The sequence below is a fragment of the Sebastes fasciatus genome, chromosome 19 (genome assembly GCF_043250625.1).
Source record: "Sebastes fasciatus isolate fSebFas1 chromosome 19, fSebFas1.pri, whole genome shotgun sequence".
NCBI lineage: Eukaryota > Metazoa > Chordata > Actinopteri > Perciformes > Sebastidae > Sebastes > Sebastes fasciatus.
The window spans coordinates 9,132,075-9,153,824 of NC_133813.1; the positions used below are offsets into that span (position 1 = coordinate 9,132,075).

A 21,750-nucleotide genomic window follows, 5' to 3' on the forward strand; every position below is an offset into this window, starting at 1 on the left:
AGGAATATAATACAGAAGAGAAAAGAACATGCAACAGCAACAAAAGAAAAGAACAGAACAGAAAAAAAACCCTAAAAGACATCTAGTCCACAGGAAACAGAGACGTTTTCAGTTTCTTATACAAGGCGGATCATCACTCAGGTCATCACTCAGTTTGTTCCAGAGATCAGGACCAACGTGACAAAAAGCACCTTCACCAGATCTGGATCTTATCCAATTAGAAAACCACCACCTGGATGACCAGTGACTGGGTTGAGGCCAGCGAGCAGTGAGTCGCCAAAGGCCTACATACATCACTAGTTGTGGTTGCCATCTAGTGGTGACTTAACATCTTCTTTAGGGGTCAGCACCAAGACACATGTGACTCACAGTTTGTTTCATTACAGATGATGTGGAGACGCCTTCTTTCCTTTCTGGTCTTGGAACATTCATAAACTAAAATCTTCCCCTCCGGTGGGAACTGTGCTTGGGAATGTTGGCGTGGGGCTTGTTTTGCATATTGTAACCCCACAAGACTCAACTTGCCTCCACCTCCCATTTGATTGGTATGAGTATTTTTTCCTTTTCTTTTATTTTACTTTCCATTTCTATTACTATTTATTTTTTTAAGGCTTTTGTTCTCAGAACTCATTATTAATCCCCACCCCTCACCTCACATGCATTTACACACACATCCCAATCACACACAATGCACACCACCACTATTTATCTTGCACTTGATGAACTCAACGTGTACCCTCCCACACCTTAACTGTAACTATATTGTGTAAATGCCATGACCTGTTTTGCTGTTCTGTCTTTATGTGTATGTTGTGGCATGTCTACCATCGTTTAAGAATGTCTTGTATCTTTAAAAAAGATATTGATTGGTTTATTCACTAGGTATTCAGCTCTCATCATTCTATACAGGTATAGAAGTGTTTTTTTCTTGTGCAATCCATTGACAGTTAAAGTGACACCATAACCTTAACAGTGCATTGAGTGAACATCTGTACAAACTTGTCGATTGATTAAAATGTCTAATCACGATTAATTGCATGATTGTCCATAGTTAATCGTGATTAATTGCAAATTACTAACACATTTTTTATCTGTTCAAAATGTACCTTTAAAGGGAGATTTATCAAGAATTTAATACTCTTATCAGCAGGCAGCTGTTTTCAACAATCTCTCACTGTACACTACCTGCTCAGCACCAAACAGCAGACAGACACAGGTAGGTGGTGAAGAAAGTGTAACATTTAGCTGCTAAGGAGACAGATATTCCCCTCAGGAGTTTGTTGGAGACCAAAAAACAGAGCTAAATAAATGTAAATATATTGCACTTCCATTCATCAGGTGGCCAGAAACATGACTCCAAATGAATGATACTGTTGCTCCATTTGTGATGTGTAAATACTACGCAACTGTTTGCTGACATTTCATAGGCCTATTAACGTTCAGGGTTGTGTTCATAACTTGTTTCTACTGAAACTGTTGTTGCGGGTTTAAGAAAATGAACAACATGCTTGTCTTACATTTACAGTAAATACGTTTTACCCAGGTAAACGCAAAAACAAAACGTTAAGACTGTATGTGCAACACATGTGTCTCTGCCTGTGTGCTATGCAAAGTATGTGGAGAAGGCGTGGGTGTCAAAAACAAGCTGCTGACATGTGAGTGGGTGAGACTCACATGTACCGCAGACTGACAGACATGACCTGAAATGTGACTCTACAGGCTGAGAAATGCTGCTCTAAAACAGTTGAGGAGCAGGTCCATTACATGTAGACAAACTAATAGATTGTGCAGTAGAGAAATGCAGTAGTTGAGCTATATTCTAAGTTATTGTTATTCATCCTTTGTCAGGTTTCCATCCACATTCATTTCGGCACATGGGAAATAAGAGTTTGCACTTGCAAATGCAAACATCCTTATGTATATATATATATATATATATATGTGTGTATATATATATATATACACACATATATATTTTATTTATTTATATATATACATATATATATAAAATATAAAAAAAAAATATATATATGTATGTTTTATATATGTATATATATACATATATATTTTTTTTATATATTTTGTTTTATATATATATATATATTTTATAAATATATATATATATATATATATATATATATATATATATATTGTCATCACTATTATGTAGTCATATTATTTCTGTATATTAATCTTGTGTCTAGGTGGAGGCTTCAGATAAACCCAGTGTTTTTTTTTTCCTGTATATTATTTATTTATTTTTTGTTATGTTTGTGTAGGCTTAATTTGTGCAAAATAAATAAATATATATTTTTTAATTATTATTTTATATTTCTCATAAACTTATGACTTTATTCTCAAATTACGACTTTTTTTTCTCGTAAACTTACGAAACTTACTCGTAAACTTCTTAAAGCAAGACTTTTTTTCTCCTGAACTTACGACTTTATTCTCATAATAGTAAGACTTTTTTGTCTCGTAAACCTATGACTTTATTTGCGTAATGTTATGACTTTATTCTCATAATATTACGACTTTTTTTCTCGTAAACCTAAGAATTTTTTTCGCGTAATATTATGACTTTATTCTCAAAGTCTCAGATTTATTTTTTTCCCCTCAATGTTGCCCTAATACTCCGTCGTAGTCTGCAGTGCGTTTCCGTCCGTTTTCCCGGAGATCTGCAGGTTGTTGTCCTGCTGTACCCTAACCCTCCACCGACAGATGTCGCCCTCCTCTCTCCCTCAGGAACAACAACAGGCTGACAGACTGACTGACTGCTGCTTACAGCTGTGCTGCTGCTGCAGCTCCCAACACACTCACACACACACACACACACACACACGCGGTGTCAGCGAGTCAGGGTTTCCTCGACAGCGTCACCAGCTCTGCTCTTCGTGAGTCCCGGTTAAACGCACTCCCGGTTGTTTTTCAGAGCGTGTCCGCGGTCTGCTTGGAAGGAAATGTGTTTGTCACTTCTGTGAGTGTGATATATCTCGATGGTGTTGCTGTTTTATCAAGAAGGAAACCTGTGAGAGCTCCAGGACGAGGAGACAGACTGACTGCTGCTGCTGTCCACTTCACTTCACCACAGCGGTGAGTTTACTCTCATGTCCTGCACGGTTGCACATAGTTACATAAACCAACCGTATTGTACACTGAAATGTTTACTGACTCACACAATAGAGGCAGCTTGTTGTTGTGTGTTAATCTACATTGTCCTCCATGAATTTTGCACAATCTCAAGCAGCACTCTGGGGAAAAAAACAGGTCACAGCCTTTAAACTAAACTGTGAAGAGGATTAAAAACCCAACTCATTAACTGAAACTACTTTGAAGAAACTGTTAAAGTTGTTTATAGGAAATTATAAAAGTAGCTTGTCAAGTTTTAAATGTGACAAGTCATGTTTACAAGTAGACTAACTTGTATTTTACTCCACAATTAGATGGGAGTTACCTTTAATTATGGTGCAATATTAAAGGGAAACACACTGTTTATTGTTTATTTATTAGACGGAACAGTATTTAGAGCTGAAAGAAATAGTCGATTAATCAATTAGTTTATCTAACCTTAACCGGAGACTATTTTTGATAGTAGTTTGTGTGATTTTTAGGGCTCTCAAAAAATATTTGATAGTGATTTATTGCATGATTGTCCATAGTTAAAGTGGCAGTAGGTAGCATGTTTTTGGCATCATTGGGCAAACTTCCATAATAACCTTACAGCATATTGTAATTCAAGTTGTTGTCTTTAACTTAACTTAATTGATGAGAATATTGCAACGCAAACAACACTTTACAATGATTTAGATCAGATTCAGACAACTTTATTGATCCCAAGAAGAGCAATTCAATTCACAATTTACCCCACAAACACACACACAGACAACATCCAGACAAACATTCAAAATGTTATGACAAACAGAGGTCGGTAAAGGACAGCAGATAAGTTAATACAATATAATAAATAGCAATAAAATAGATAAAGAGATAATAAATAGACATTGTTACATGATTTATCATGTAAGGGAACTGTCAATAAAAGTCTCACCTGAAATGACTACTGTCTGAGTTTGATAACCTGATAGCAGAAGGAATAAAAAGAGTTGGCGTAACGGTTAGTTCTCCTCACAGGTGCCTGATAACGGCGGCCTGAAGGAATCAATGGAAAGTCCATTTAATTCCCTGACAAACATGCACAGATCTACAGTAATGTTTTTTCGCGGACGGTGCAATCTCACACTATACCAGTGATACATGCATTGAATTCTGCAACAACCTACATAGGAATAGAAAAGGACATTTTTCTGTTTTGTACCTGAGGGGGAATTCCCTTGTCTTCCTGTTTGCACACATCTGCCCTGAAACAAAAATAGTATTCTCACGCTTTTACATTTAATGTAAAGGCTTCTCCAAAACATCAGCAGTCAACGTGACAGTGAACAAATCAACATAACATCAGCACATAATGTACATTTTACTGTAATGTGATAAAAACAAGGGCGTGTTCCATACTGTGTGTCATCCTGTTGATATTGTTCTAATGTCACCATACAGCAGAGCTTCTCAACCTTTATGTCCCATTACCCCCTGTTTTAGACCCCAAAATTGTCATGACCCTTGTGCAGTCACCTTATCAGGGACAGTTTTGGGTTGTATGTGCAAGAACACAGAACAAGCTCAAGATGGATTGTGGGAATTAAGTATGTCTTACAAATAATCTCTGTATAAAAAGCAATAGGGACTAAATGGCAATTAGAGTACGTTTACACATTTTACTACAAGATTTTTACCAGACTTCATGTCATGACCTTGAGCATGTTTGTGAAGTCCACACCTTTTCATCCAAACAGAGTTGCTATGATGGTAGTTGAGTCTGTTAGTGTGTGTTATCAGCGTGAGACCCAGAGTGCAAATACTTGTCTGTTCTGTGGTAAGCAGAGGTTACAAAGTCATAATGTCTTGACTACAGCAAAGTTGATGTTGGTGGAAATGAACATTGTCCTTCTCACTCCTGGCCTTCGCATTGGATCTATACACATGTATGTATTTAGCCTAACCCAACGCAAGTATGGTAGTGAAAGATTATGTAACAGTCATTATTTTTAGCATATTGTTTGTGAACCTGTTGAACCACAGAGCCGGACTGATGCTGCACTTTTGAGGTTGATATAGATAACGGAGGAAAAAAAAAAGTAGTGCAATCACAATTTATCAGCCAATATTCAAAAAAATATGAACACAAACAACCTTTTGGGCAAGTAACCTTCATATTTGGCTATCATGGCGTTGTCAAAAAAATTTGTAATGAGGCAGGATATTTTACAGTTGATGACAAAAACATAAATTATTCATTTGTTCATCAATCTTTATCTTACCCTTCATTTTTCCATCTGGGGACAAGAATTAGCATGTTTGCTTCCCTCTTAAAGCTCATTACTACGAGTGTCATGTGTGATAATCATCTTTTCAATTGGCCCAAAAAAATCCATTGTTTACAAGTTGGGGTCAAGAACATGTGATACCTCAGAGACACCTGATCTTATCCATTCTCATGTGTACTCTCTCTTCACAAAATAGCTCTAGGGACTTGTTCTTATGTTTCTGGCTGTTGACACAAATATTTAGGCCATGAAGTAATCATAATTCCAGCTATTAGACAGGTGTTAAGTTGCCATCAAAATCTAAAAAACGACATTGCTGTTCTGAGTAAGGAGGCCTCTCCAAATAGATTATAAAAATACTCATTGTGACGTATTTTTAAAGATATTTTAAATGATAGATCAGGCTGAGAAATACCTTGGGAATCTTAATCACAAACTCAGAAACGGCCAAACTTCTCGGTTGAAAAACTCTGCTTTATAAGATGAAAATACTATGAATCCAAGTCTCAGTAAACGAGATCCAAACGAGGCCCAGATTGAAGTAGGGATAGATTGCACATGTGCTGGCAGGAACTCAGCACTGTTGGCTGGAAAACTTGAAAACTGTTCGCTCCATGAAAGATAAACTGTGCATACCGTGTAGATAGTATGAATAAAACATGCTCAGATTCTGATTTAGACCTGCTGGTCCTCCCCGCTTTCCAAGAAGTGCGGCGTGCTATTCATCACATGGATTCTTTTGTTTCCATGTTATTTCACACTACTCGGAAAAAACATGTGAAACATTAGACAGGTCACGTGGTATCTCTGGGTCATCAGCGATCAAGTTGCCAGCTAGTGTGGAAAAATAACTGTCTGAGTTTGACGGTAAATGCCTGGCAACCACTTGTTGTAAAGTGAATGCCATGCAACGTGGGAGGGAGAATACTGACATCTAGTGGCTGAATGTTAACGATCCAATCAATACCTTTAACGTAGTTGAAGTGAAGCTGCTGAAAGGAATTGAAAGTAGTAGTTGAAGGTAAAACTTAAAGTGAAAGCAATGAATGGAGTTGAAATATCATCAACTCAGTTATAGAAAGAGTTGGAAATTTCAAAGCCCTGAAAAGAGTAAGTGGATTCAGCTCAAGTGGAAAAAACAGAGCAGATAAAGTGTCATTTCATTCTGAAATAAGATCCTTTTAAAATAACGATCTATCTTAAAGCAGTACAACAATATGATTCAGCTTAACAGGTTGAACAGGTTTAAATGGGGTCTCTCGGGTTCCTGTCCTAAAGACTTCCAAGTATTCAGCAAAATGTTTGCGTAGTGGGAACAGAGTGAATGTTAGGATATAGAATAACAGATAAGCTGCTATATGTATGCACTGGAACGGGTTTTACAAAGTCAAACATTAAGTCATTTGATGAATGCTTTTATGTAAAGCATTTTACAGCTTCTGTGACGCTATACAGTTTCATCATGGGTGTACCCAATCTCTCCTCCGGAAAAAAAAAGTTAAGGAGTGTTTGATGGTGGTAGTGGGCTGGGCCTTCATGGGCTGTGTGGTTCAACTGGGTGGACTTCGCTGAGAAACTAACATTCGCTGAGAAACTAACATTCGCCACATGTTTCCTCCACAGCTCAACACCATGGCTGCCGCTCTCACCATGCTCCTCTTCTTCTTCCTTCACACCTCCACTGCCTCAGCGCTGGAATTGGCCCCTGAGCGAGGTATGTTTATGAAGATATATAAGTAGATTACAATTTTAGACCATTTGTTGGCATTTCAAATTTTGAGATGGATTTAAATTTGATGTTTATTCTAAAACGTACATACTAAAACATATTGTGTTGTTTTGCCACTTTAATGCTTGCCATTGATTATGCTTTCTTTGAAATCTGGTGTCTTCTGATGCTCAGAATTTCAAGTGTTGTTTATCTATTTGGTTTAGGAATCACAAATTGCACAACACCAGGTGGAACAATAATTTGAGATGTGCTTTTCATGGGCCGCAGGACAATTTCAGCCCGTAATAACATAAACATGTATGTCCTACTGGGTGCTTCGTGCTGCTTTGGCATTCAAATGAATATGAAATGTGTTGCACAACAACTGAAGCCCTCTGCACAGAGCCACTCAGAGCGGCCAGCGGATTTCTAGTGAAGTGGCTTCCCAGGAATTCTAGAGAGCAGAGAGTACTCTACCGCTGAACAATGGGAAGCTGTTATGTGTGTTGAGGCCCCCCTTTCTGCCAAACAGCCCCTCAGTGGCAGTGGAAACACTGTGTATTTGCATACATGGGTCGTATTTTTTCCACAAAGATATAAACTAGGCGACCATTAAAGTCACGCGCGGACATCCTGTGCTTTGTCTTGTTACATAACACTAGTAGTTTAGCGGAGTTTAGCGTCCCCCTCTACTCCTGTTCTCCATGCTGCTTAGTTTTATTCCATTTTTGTTTCATGCCTTTATGAACAAAACTGCTGTGTTCTGGCAGGCATTTCCCCCCCCCCTGTAGCATAATAATAAGGGAGTGTACATGTAAGCTGTCAACTTGCTGCCAAATTGCTTATTGAAATCAATGCCTCAGCGAAGTTTCTAATGCAGACTTGGTAGCAAGTTTGACAACTTTTAATAGCCGATAGCAGATTTCTGAATCGCTGCCTTCATCTCAAATTTTGTCGAGTGATTCAAACAGGTCTGGTGTCGCTGTGGTGAATGGCTGCTTGGGAGAAACTCCTACATGTAACTGAAGAACACATATAAATTGAACATGTTCATGGTCTCAGTACTTTCTCAGAGAGGTACTTCATCATGCTGACAGAGGTTATAACAGCTATTAGCAAACAGAAAAAGCTCTGACCCCAACCATGTTTTGAACAGTGAATATGAATTGTTACCATCAAATCAGAAATACAGGGTTCCACGATTTAATATGGTTAGACTGAAGCACTCTTTTGTGCACCAGTCAATCCTAAAACTAAATATGGAGCCTAATCCCAGATCAAATGTGCGTTAAAGGGCCCTGAATATCGTCTTCTGTGATTGTAATGTTTAAATGTAATGTTTAAATGTACGTATCCTTGTTTCTTGTCTTTGTCCTATCTGTGATGTTTCAAATGGAGCTGCTGTGATGCAAAACAAATTTCAGACCTGTCTGAAAATAAAGTATTGTCGTATCGTATCGTAACGCTGGCTGGCTACCTTTTGCTAACTGGCAACGTTAGCTTATTTAGCTCATTTAATTGTAAGAAAACACCAGAGACATGAGGAAATACTCAGGTTTGGGGAAGGACTGCTATAACCACTAACAAAATAATTGTTTTATCTTTTTTTAAATGACAAAGCACTTCAAAATTTTAAGGTGGTTTCAGACAGCAATTTTGCTAATTAGCAACGTCAGCTTACTTAGCTTAATTAATTATAAGAAAACACATAGCTTGCTGTTAGTGGCAACAGGATTTTAAGGTTGGTTATTGGATGTTTCTTACTGAAGTACACATCCGTCCTCACATTCATTCCTTATACAACGTATTTTTTGAATCGATAAGAGTTTCATGTCTATTGAAGCCTTGTATAGCTACTCTGTCACTCAACCAACATGGTCTATGAGAGACTTTTAGAACACGAGTTGCTCAAAATAACTCCTCTCATCTTTCGAGCACCTCTCCGCCGGAGGAAGGCTACTACTTCTAGGAACTGAATGGTCCCTGTAGGGGTGAACGTGTATTTCTTACTCCTCAACACCTGAGCACCACGGCTTATATCACCCAGGAATCAGGACATTGGTTCTTGATGTGATTACCGGGTCATACTCTCGTCACTTTCGGGCATACACAAGCTTTTTCTCTTTTTTTTTTTTTTTTTTTTAAATGTTTTTTCCCATAAGGCTTGTTAGTAAAGTGAAATGTTCAGTAATCACAGCTGAGAGCATTGTGGCTCTTAGCCAAGCAAGGAAATGGCTTTTTCTAAATGCAGAGGACGAGGTACTTCCTCTGGAGAGTGCACTGATTGATTGAACACGTGACTCTCTAAATAACCGTTTGCCCTGTTTGCTCACAGGAAAGACATTAATGAAGGCTTCCCACCAACACAGCTGTGCAGATGTTGTTAGATGCTATAAAAGGAAAAACACACACTTTAGACAATGCACTTTGTTGTACATGATAATATGTGGGCTCTGCTGGAGGTACGAGTGAGTCCTTTAAAAGGAATTTAATAAAGCTGCTATTTCCTGCTCCCTTTGAACCCTTTGTGGGTTTATCAGAATAGACTGAGCGAGGATGTTTTGTTTTCATCCAGAAATAGACTGTGTCGGCAGCACTCGGAGAGAAATCATGCTAAAGTAAACATGTTTACTTCATACGCCTGTGGCAGTTTGCCTGGAGAGAGAGAGTCCTGTAATGAGAATATGTTGTAAATTGATATTACCATATTGAAAATTGTGTGTGCGTGCGTGCGTGTGTGCGTGTGCGTGTGCGTGTGCGTGTGTGTGTGTGTTCTGATAGTTGTGTCCTGAGAGTGCTCGGCTTCTACTGCTCACATGTTTACTTGCACTAGAAGTGACCTCTGTTTGGCAGCTATTGAGCAAACACAGCAGCACTTACTTTGCCAAGCACGCAAGTGAAGGTTTGCAAGTTGATCCAGTAGCATATGTTAAGGTGGACTGGGTCAGAATTAGGCATCATTAGCTGGAGCAATGCACTTTTTCCCATTTTTGTTCTCTTTATATACTCACTCTCACTCAGCGGTGGAAGAAGTATTCCTTACTTAAGTATTGTTAGCAAAATGTAAAAAAAATACCTAATAGAGAGTAATTGTGCGGCATATAATATAGATTAAAATATTTAATCCCAAATTAATCGCACATTTTTTTATTTGTTCAAGACAATTGGAAATCAGTTAACAACACAAAACAATGACACATATTGTCCAGAAACCCTCACAGGTACTGTATTTAGCATAAAATATATGTTCAAATCATAACATGGCAAACTCAAGCCCAACAGGCAACAACAGCTGTCAGTGTGTCAGAGTGCTGACTTGACTATAACTTGCCCAAAACTGCATGTGATTATCATAAAGTGGGCATGTCTGTAAAGGGGAGACTCGTGGGTACCCATAGAACCCATTTTCATTCACATATCTTGAGGTCAGAGGTCAAGGGACCCCTTTGAAAATGGCCATGCCAGTTTATCCTCCCCAAAATTTAGCGTAACTTTGTAGAGTTATTTAGCGTCCGTTGCTAGTATGACATGGTTGGTACCAATGGATTCCCTAGGTTTTTCTAGTTTCATATGATGCCAGTATCTTCGCTCTAGCTTTAAAACTGAGCTCGCTACAACTTAAAAATCGCAAGTTGCGTTAATGCGTTAAAATAAATTTGCGTTAACGCGTTATTATCGCGTTAACTTTGGCAGCCATAATTGAAACGGAATTGGTTGCAGATAAATGTGTTGAAGTCAAAGGTACAATGTTGCCCTATGATATTTAGTAGTACAAGTACGAATACCGGTGGGTGACAAGGTATGCAATTTCATATTGTAATACTGCTATATTTCGTGATACAGTACATTTTCTGGAAACTCATTTGAGAAGCCATTTACAGATGTAATGCTCTGAATGTGTTTGACAAACCCTATAAATTAAATACCCTCAAAGGTGGTGAGCCTTTGAGTTATGATTATTTCGTTCTCAGGGTCAATAATTCATTTCCATGCTCAAGCTATTTCATTTTCATTTCAAATCGTCTTTAGCACAGTTCTTGAGTAAATGTGCTGCTCTCAGTCTGATATTTTATTTATTCAGATCTTTAAGTTCAATAATGTTTAATAAATAATAATAATACAAACAAAAACAGGAATATACCTTAGTACTCTCACACACCCAAAAAATAAATCAATACATTTTCCCTGCCCCACACACACACACGCACACACACACACGCACACACACACACACACCATCCACATGTCCTCATTTATCAAGATGAAATGAGCCACATAAATGCTCCGCATAGCTGAATGTCAAATTGCTTTTTCTTTTAATCCTGAGCTAAGCAGAGTTCCGAGGAGGAGTCAGGGATCTGGTAAACAGGTTATTTTTAACCTGTAGCTCCCTTTCCCTGAAGCACCCTAAGCAGGCCAGAGGTATTCATCATCTGCTCCCGGCGCTGCCTCGCAGCTGTGAAGGAGCCATCTTGTCCTCACACGTCTTGGTGCTCAGCCAGCCCGTGTCCTCGTGTGTTGTTCCTCTGTGACATGTTGACGTGGTCAGATGACTGCTGCTGCTGTCCCCAGAATCATTGATCACAAAGCCTCCCGGTAATGCAATCAGCAGTGTTTACTTAATGGAACATAAAAAAGGCTCCCTCCGCTCTTTGTTTAAGGGGACAGTTCACCCACATTGAACTTCACTTACCTCTAGTGGTACAGTAGCTAGTCGGGCTGGGACGATTTACCTATCTCCCGATTCGATACTATCACAATGCTTGGGCTCCCATTCGATATGTATTGCGATTCTACAAGAATTGCGATTCGATATTACGATTTATCGCGATTTTTGTTTTGCTTTTTTAACACTAGACCATGAGAAAAAGGTGAATCATACACTTCTAGGGACTTTTACTTTGGAAAATATCTAAATTAATACATTCAAATGTTTGATTTTCAGCATGTATGTAGTCAGAGATGTCCTGAAGTCAAATATATACGTATATCCAGACCTCACAGTCCATCCTCTCTTTGGACCTTATAAGGCCTTCTATGCCTTCACCTCCACACTGAGAAATAGCCTTTTCCCTAGAGCGATAACTGCACTGAATCAGTCCACTAATTGCCCCCCATAACGTCTCTGCCACCATAATTAGCTGACTTTAATACAACACAGTGACAGCTGTTTACACTGTTTTGGTTTGATTGCACATCTAATCTATTTGCACTATTTTAATACAGCAGGATACTGTTTATAATGTTATTTTATTTTATTTATTTGATATTATTTAATTTTTTATTATAAATATTATAACTAAATAAAATGTATAATAATATAAATTTATTTATTTTATTTATATATTTTTATTGTCATTTTAACTTTTACTTTTTACCTTATTTATTACTATAGCACTGATATGGAAGTTGTAAACTTAATCTTGTTGTATTGTACAATATACAAATATATTCTATTCTATCTACAGCACACTTAAAAATTTAGTAATTTTTTAGTATGCAAACTGTATATACTTAATTTTGTCTAATTTTGACAGTGTGAACACACTACAGACGGACAGGAATTGGCACACAGCTAAGATCTGCCGCAAGAGAGTTGTAGAAACAGGCTCTGTTTACACATGGTTTGGTTTTGTGCAGCTATTAAAACAGGATCCAGTAGTACTTTGTGTGCAAATGCCTTTCTGAGTACAGAGAAAGCAAATACTGTAGATCATTCCACGACAGCCGTGGCAGTGAACTCTGGCCGCAGCTTGAAGAGCAGTAAAAAGACTTCCAGGAAAATGTTGATATTCTCCCTGTGGCTGCCGGGCTGCTCACTGGATTTAGGTTACAGTCCTGTCCCTGACGTGCACGCAACGATGAGTCACACCAGTTGTAACACAGAAAAGAAAGCGAGACAGATTTTTACACTATCAAACAAAATTAGATGTGATAAATATAACATACAAGATTATGTTTCTCTCTTCCTCTCTCTATGTTCCCTACAGTTGATCCCCAGATACTTCCATACCTCACTGGTTGCGTCTCCACCAACATGGAAACTTTCCACTGCAGATGGAATGTCGGCGCTTCCCAGAGCCTCTCCGAGCCGGGAGCTCTCCGCTTATTCTACATTAACAAAAAGTAAGGGAGAAAACAGAAATATGTGCTTTTTCTGTGTGTTTAAGCAAATCAAGGTAATGTGGAAAAAAGGGAAAGAGATGAAAAAAGGCCCATATTTTTTAAATTTTTTTATTTTATTATCATTTTATTTGCATACAACTAGGCAGAGTACAAATAATGTCATTACAACAAAAGATAACAATATTGACTATCCAGGCTTTTAAACAATAGTGAAATGAAATTAATGGCTAATCATTACAATAATAGAAAAAATATAATAATTAAAAAATAATACAAAAACAAATAAAAAATAAAATATTGTTGTTCTTTTATAAACATAAAGAAATTTAAGAAAATAGAAATAATGGAGTATGTAACATGTAAATGATGTACATAATGCTACAATATATAACACAATATACGTAAAGAAATAAAAGTAAGTACTAAAATAAGAAAATGAGAATATAAGAAATATGAAATATCTACAAATATAATAATAATAATATTTGCATTAAGACATGCAATATATATAACAAATAACCACAGTGCAAATAAGTAAATACAAAATGCTGAGAAGTGGGATCTATTAAGTGTGTTAAATATACAATAAATGCCAGAATGGTATAAATAAGAAATGAATAAGAATATTTCATGAATGTACATTATAAATGGAGTATTAATAACAGTATTATTGTACAGTTAAGTCAGTAAAAAAATAATAAAAAAGTGCATAATAAAATAAACAAATGATGCTGTAATAATAAGTTGTAATACACAGGAGTGTATAGTTTTGTTTTTAATCTGCCCATATATATTTTAGTTTGATTCAAGCATCCTATACAGTGCAATACATGGTGTGTGACGCAGATAAAGACAGAAAGGAGAATGTTAGGAAGAAACAAAAAGAGAAAAAAATGGATGCGCGATAAGAAAAGAAGGGAAACAAGTTGTCAGTTAGAAAATGTGTGTAGTCTAAGTGAATGCAGGTTAGAGACGACTTGTAAACCACCTCAAAAAACCCTCTTTACCCACATTTGCAAGGTCAAGCAGGGTCTCTGCATTTACAACTCAAATGAAACATGGTTGTGTCTAAACCTTATCTGGCATTTGGCGCACCTGCTCGCTCTGTGTTGACAAGGCAAAAGTCCAGTTCAGGCTGACACTTAGTGGTGAAACGTTACTATATCTGAGGGCTATAGTATGCACACCATAAGGCTGTGAGATTTCTTAAAGATGCTGGTTAAAGGATGCACTTCAAAAATCATAAGTGTTGTTCATTTGTGAACGTTTAAGTATCATAAATGTTTGTTTGCATCAGAGCTTATTTTCTGCAATGATCCAAAACTCAATGGAAAAATCCCATTGGCTTTTTGTCGAGGGAACCCAGGGCGATGCTAACTGCCTAGTTGGCTTACTAAAATACGTCATCCCTGGAGCACTCTATAGCTAAAGCATTAAGTATATTCTGTATACCCTGTTAGGACTATCTGTTATAAAGATGCAAAAATATGTAGAGAATGCTTTGAGTAGATTTTCTGACTGAATGAGGAGGTGTTTCCTGTCCCCTCCTTTCTCTAGTTCATGCTGTTTTGTAGACTTCATGTTGTCTTCCTCCCCCAGCAGAACCCCTTCTACCAAAGAGTGGAGTGAGTGTCCTCACTACAGCACCAACAGGCCAAACGAGTGCTTTTTCAATGAGAACCACACAACCATCTGGACATCTTACCATATCCAGCTCCGCTCAAGGGATCAAGCCAAACTCTATGACGAGAACATCTTCTACGTTCAAGACATCGGTGAGTTTACTGCCTCACTGCGCATCTGTACATGATCCAGAGTACAGACAGTTGATTAAAAACCCATGTACAGTACAGTCATGTCAGTTTCTTCATCTGTGCCGACGACAGCCGTGGCCAGAGGCATTATGTTTTCGGGGTTGTCCGTACTATTCTCATGAACGCAATGTCTCAGGAATGCCACTTGGACTCAAGGATGAACTGATTTAGATTTTGGTGGTCAAAGGTCACTATGACCTCACAAAACACATGTTTGACTGTAACTCAAGAATTCATATGCTAATTATGGCAATTTCACACTAATGTCCAACAGGATAAAATGATGAATTGATGACATTTTGGACAGACATGCATGTATATGTTTGTCCATATTCTCACATAAATGGATATCTACTCCGGTACAACATATCCCAAAAGTCTTAGCCATTTGCACACTGTCAAAGCGTCATGGCAACTATTGTTGTTGGATGTTATAAATACTTAATGCTACAGCATATAATGATATTTTAGATAATAGTGTGCCTCCAGGTTTCAGCGGCACAATGAATGAACTGGAACGCTGACTGTGAGTCAGGCCTTATCACCCAACATCAGTGTTTGATCTCACTAAAGCTCTTGTGTCTGAATGGGAACAAATCCCTGCAACCAGGGTTCCAAAATCGAGTGGAAAGCCTGAAACCAGAAGAGTGGAGGATTAATGCTGTGGTTTTAGAATGACATGTTAAAGGTACAGTGTGTAGGTGTCCTCTTACTTTTGCTCATGTCATGTAAAGGGCAGGGATCTCTTGACACGAGGATCAACTTTGTCTTTTTTTCTCCCTTAACAAATGGATCAATTTAGTCCAATGGAGGACTCTGACTCCAACGAACATGCCTCCACCACCCATGTGTTATAGAATGAATACATGTGTGTGTAAACTGTAATAATACACTATCAGTTAAAAAGTCTTGATCAATTGCTGATGATAAAACAATTTTTTTCTGGCCTGTAGTGAAACCGGATCCTCCAGTCGACTTGAACTGGACGCTGCTGAATGTGAGTGTGACCGGCACGTATTATGACATCATGCTGAGCTGGAAGCCGCCTCAGTCCGCAGACGTGGAGATGGGATGGATGACGCTGCAGTACGAGGTCCAGTACCGCGACGTCGATGGGGACCTGTGGGAAGTGGTGGGTGTTTTATTTTAGTGTGCTAAACTACAACTTCAGTTAAGTCGATGTTAGTATCATATTAAATCATACTTGTTAACCTCAGTACAGTTACTTTAAAGAGACCAAGACTTTAATATACATTGATTGATTTTTATAGTAAACCTTTTATTAGTGTCAAAGGAATGTTTCTTTAAGAGAAGATGGCGATGCTGCAGCCCTGCTTCTGCTAATTGAACGTTGTTTTCTTCACCACAGGTCGACCTTGTGAAAAACACACGTCGCTCCATTTATGGGTTTCAAACTAACATCAATCACGAAGTCCGGGTCCGGTGCAAAATGCTCGGTGGGAAAGAGCTCGGAGAGTTCAGTGACTCTGTATTTGTCCACGTCCCATCTAAAGGTAAACACTCGCTTGGATGGATGAAGCTGTTTCAAATGCTGTTTTTTCAATCTTACATTATACCTGCAGAGGCTGCAGCTGAATGTCCTTGTCCTTGTCACCGTGAATAGACCTTTCTGCTTACAGTTCGCTTAACAGCTCCCCCCCTCCTTCCGCTTGGCATCAGAATCACTATTTGAAAAAGAAATGATATTCCAGTAGTTACCTGTGTGCAATGCCTCATTAAAGCACCACGGGTCGTGGGGTTACTTCTTTTTCAAGGCCCTCCTCCGCTCACTCCACCAAGCACCATCACGACTTAACTATTGCCCCGTTTAACCTGCACAAACATCAGCCCACGCTTAATTTGCACGCATTAACGCATCAACAATCACTCATTACTGCAGCTTAATTGTATAACTGTTGCGGCATTCTATCCACCCACACATTGCACAAATCAATCAATAACAACTGCAGGTATTAAAGTCTGTTCTAACCTTTAAAACGTGTGTCAAAGTCCTTCATTAGAGCGGTAAAGTCTTGGCTTGAGCCTTAGTAAGCCTGTGTATTAAAACGGCGGTGCCTTTGTGATCTTCTTAATGCTTTCATCAGAATTTACAAGTAGCTATGAGTGAATCCAGCCCCATTTTATACCTAAATATTAGAGACATGTGTATACAGGTCTAAACCAGGTTATTCTAAAGCACCTTTCAGACATGCAAACATTTTCTGTTTTAAGGACAGAGCCATTACATTAACAGATAAAACCAGCAATGTTATGTATTTCATGTCTGAAAAGAGCTTCTGTGATTTATATATTTCTCAAAACAAAACCTAATAGCCTTTCATGGCCTTTCTTTCATCTATCTTTATATTTATTTTGATATTTTTATTGTGTAATAAAGTGTGAATTTTTGTGTAATTGTTTTTCCCAGGGTCGAGATTCCCAGTGATGGCCTTGCTCATCTTCGGTGGCTTGTGTTTAGTGACCATCCTGATGTTAGTTATCATATCGCAGCAGGAAAAGTAAGTATTCTACAACCATCAGGGTTTTATGTGTAGGACTGGAAGGTTTTTGAAAAGCTTGGAGAAATGAGAGTGCAGTATGCTGCTCAGTCACCAGCACACTGTGTGGGCTGCTAGACCTTGCAGAACTGCCTCAGTGTCTGTATTATCATTCAAAGGTGTTGAACTGCGAGACATTATGTACAGTATATATGCTCTGCAATGTTTATACTGAGGTCTGAAGTCAAGTGTGTTATGTCAAATTTCACACTTTTTTCTTCCTTAAGATTGATGGTTATTCTTTTGCCTCCTGTTCCTGGACCTAAAATAAGAGGAATAGACCCTGAACTACTCAAGGTATTCATCTACATGTTATTATGCTTAACCATGACTTGTCCTATTTTACTAGCACACTCTGTATTAAAGTGATTCTTCACCTAAAATGTATAAGGGAAACCATTTCCAGGCCCACAGGAAACTTTCCCAGTGGAGCTTTTTGAATTTTAATATATGAGAATATTGTATCGCTAGTTTTTCCTCGCAAAATTTTAGCATAAGTTTGGAGCGTTATTTATCCTCCTTTCCGACAAGCTAGTATGACATTGTTGGTACCAATGGAGTCCTTAGGTTTTATAGTTTCATATGATGCCAGTGTCTTCACTTTAGCTTTAAAACTGAGCTTGTGACAACCTAAAAATCACAAGTTGCGTTAATGCGTTAAAGAAATTAGTGGCGTTAAAATGAATTTGCGTTAACTTTGAAAGCCCTAATTTAAAGACACTATATGTTTGCATTGCAAATTGCACTTTTCTCCATATTCTCAGATTATTGAATATCTACTCCGGTACAACATATCCCGTGAGTCTTAGCTATTTACACACTGTCAAAGCGTCATGGCAGCTATTGTTGTTGGATGTTATAAATACTTAATGCTACAGCATACAATGCTATTCTGGACAATAGTGTGCTTTCAAGTTTGCGGCACCACCTTAGGGAAGGCTGTGTCCTGTTTCAACGGCACCATGTATGAATTGGAACGCTGACTGAGCTTTAAAATTGAGCCCGCTATCACCTAAAAATCACAAGTTGCATTAATGGGTTAAAGAAATTAGTGGTCAAAGTTGAACCAGGAAGGACATTTTTGCTTCCAAAGAAAGCTTAGTCAGTTGGCTAATCTGCAGGTCAAACTGCTTGTTTTCTTGACCTGCTTAACTTCAATTGAAAGCAATTAAATTGATGAGAACAATGTTACATTACTGATAGAAGAGCTACAAAAATACGACCAAAGTCGTAATAAACTGGAATTCTGCCTGAAGCAGCTGACCTAACTCCCCAGCTGAATGTGGCCTCTTGAGTGTATCAACTCTATTTTCTTTATCTCACAGAAAGGGAAGCTGAAGGAGTTGACATCCATCCTGTGTGGCCCCCCTGATCTGAGGCCGGAGCTGTACAACAACGACCCCTGGGTGGAATTCATCGATCTGGACATCGAAGAGCATAACGACAGACTGACCGACCTGGACACGGACTGTCTCATGGAGCGCTCCCTGTCCTCCAACTGCTCTCCCCTCTTCATCGGCTTCAGAGACGACGACTCCGGCCGGGCCAGCTGCTGCGACCCGGATCTCCCCAGCGACCAGGAAGCGTCGCCCTTCCTTCCACTCATCCCAAATCAAGCCCACAGTAGGGAACCCGCCTGTGAGCCGAGCTCCCCGCTCCAGAGCCCCGCCACAGGGGAGCCTCCTTTTGTAGCACCGGGCAGAGAAGCGCTGTACACCCAGGTGAGTGAAGTGAGGTCCTCTGGCAAGGTGTTGCTGTCGCCTGAGGAACAGACGGAGGTAGGGAAAAGCACCGGCAAAGACACAGAGAAAGACATCATGGCGGAGAAAGAGAAAGAGAAGAAAGATTTTCAGCTCCTGGTGGTGAATCCAGATCACGGAGGTTACACCTCAGAGATCAATGCCGGAAAAATGAGCCCCAGATTGTCCACAGGAGACATGAGTGAACCCTGCCAGACAGGACACGTGAGTTCTTCACCGTCACCTTACCACGAATCAGATACCACCCCCATGTCGCCTCTTTACCCTGCTCCTGTCTACACCGTGGTGGAGGCTGTTGACAGGCAGAACAGCCTCTTACTTACACCGAACTCGTCACCCGCCCCGCAACTGGTAATCCCCAAAATCATGCCGACACCAGACGGCTACCTGACGCCTGAACTTTTGGGAAGCGTCACGCCATAGATCGGCGATGAAAGTTAAGACTTTTCAATCAAAGGCACAGATAAGCTTTGGAACAGTCTTGGAGATTGACTATTGAGGGTCCCAAGGTTGAGCGTTGAATGTCACGTCTCCTAAATATAGTCGGGGGCATCTGTGCCTGTCCTGCTACCACCTCTGGCCTCCCGCTGCTCCCTCTGACAGGGCTGTAAAGGGTAAGTTGGAAGTTTGGTATGAGGGAGGAAGAACATGTGTGTTTTACTGCAGCTGTGGAAAGGTCAAAGAGAAACTCTTATCATTCATTTGGAGTCCTGGTTCTGTTCAGTTGATGAATGTAAGTCTTTTAACTCCTTTGGTTTGGTCTCCATCAACTCCTGAGAAATATAATTTGCTCTTTAGCAGTTAAAGTGCTCCACTGTCTTCACCAGCTTAGTTGCTCATTTTGTTTGTCTGCAGTTTGGTGGAGCCAAAACAGGCTAAAAAAAACATTATAGGCATTTCATTCAATGTTGATATAAAAGTATTGAAATAAGCTTCAAATAAAGAGTACATTTACAGTAATTGTACGGTCACATGCTTCATTCCTACCATTTTATACATATCAAAGCGTTCTTTTTGATAAAATAGGGTCATGTATAATTGATATACTCTGTGAAATCATGTGCCCTTTCTTTATGAATCCAACATGTTGTATGGTTTTCATAATGTCTCATTCTTTTTCAGGCTTTTACAGTAATACTTTCACAATGAAAATGTAACTTAACCAACAAACAGTTTTTTTTTTTTTTTAAATTACTTCTTATTGGGCTTCATATATCATGTTGTTACCAACACATGAACTCCTGAAAAAGTAAAATAAAGCATGAGTTGTACGTGTGTAAAAGGATCAACTGGAACATAAAATATTGAATGCGAATTACTTTAATGCCATTACATACCATAGATTTGTATTTATTTTTTTATATTGTGAAATTCTTTCAGAGCTGAGAGCAAAAATAATTTCGATTGTCAGTCTTATGCTCAATCAGTATTTCTTTTGCATGCGCTGTAAAAGTTTTATTTTTTAAAAAAATTTTAAAAGTTGGGGGTACATGGTCATCAGTGTTGAATTTCTACAGTTAGTGCATTTTAACTGTTCAAGTGTTACAAATAAACCAATTTCATACTTTTGCCATTTGTCTTATTAATATCAGCTAGTTTTAAACTGCACAGATGATTACAATTATTTTCTATTTATAGTGAACTAGGAGGAATACTAGTATGTCATAAAGAAGTCGTAGTATGTCGAAAACATTTTCAAAAATGTCATTGTATAGTATGTCAAAAAAAGTCATAGTAAGAATGTTGAAAAAAGGCATAATATAGTATAGCGAAAAAAAAAAAAGATAGTATAGTATGTTGAATAAATTCAAAAGGTCATAGGACAGTATGTTGAAAAAAGTAAAAAAAATGTCATAGTATAGTATGGCAAAAAAATCATGAAGAAAACATAGTATAGTATGTCGAAAATGTTCATGAAAAAAAGTTTTAAAAAAAAGTCATAGTAAAGTATGTCGAAAATTTTCAGGAAAAAAAAGTCATAGTAAAGTCATGTTGAAAAATTTCATAAAAAAATGTCATAGTGTAGTATGTTGAACAATTTCATGAATTAAAGTTACATATTATAGTCTTTTAATATTACAATTTTTTTCAAATGTACTATATTAGGGCCACAATGAGGGAAAAAAATCCTGATATTTCGAGAATAAAGTCATAATATTACGAGAAAGAAATCGTAATATAACGACAATAAAGTCTTAACTTTATGAGAAAAAAGGTCGAAATGTAACGAGAAAAAAGTCATAACTTTATGAGAAAAAGAGTTGTAATATAACAAAAATAGTGTCGTAATGTTTCGAGAATAAAGTCATAACTTTACGAGAAAAAAAGTCGTAATGTTACGAGAATAAAGTCATAATGTTAAGAGAATGAAGTCGTAATATTACGAGAAAAAAGTCATAA

The 21,750-nt window shown here is 38.2% G+C and overlaps 1 protein-coding gene across 3 annotated transcripts; it reads left to right on the plus strand.

Moving 5' to 3' along the window:
• Positions 1-2,766: 2,766 nt before the first annotated feature.
• ghrb (growth hormone receptor b) lies at positions 2,767-20,919 on the plus strand. 3 transcript variants are annotated; one of them, XM_074617116.1, is made up of 9 exons: positions 2,767-3,093; positions 7,005-7,095; positions 13,083-13,218; positions 14,818-14,993; positions 15,986-16,164; positions 16,402-16,546; positions 17,461-17,551; positions 17,818-17,887; positions 18,916-20,919. In XM_074617116.1, the coding sequence occupies exons 2-9, from the start codon at positions 7,014-7,016 to the stop codon at positions 19,771-19,773; spliced, it is 1,737 nt and encodes a 578-aa protein (XP_074473217.1). In that variant the 5' UTR covers positions 2,767-3,093; positions 7,005-7,013; the 3' UTR covers positions 19,774-20,919. The 3 variants fall into 3 exon arrangements, with proteins under 3 accessions (XP_074473217.1, XP_074473219.1, XP_074473216.1); XM_074617118.1 differs by having other exon boundaries at positions 2,815-3,093; positions 14,821-14,993; XM_074617115.1 differs by lacking the exon at positions 2,767-3,093 and having other exon boundaries at positions 6,975-7,095; positions 14,821-14,993.
• Positions 20,920-21,750: the final 831 nt, after the last annotated feature.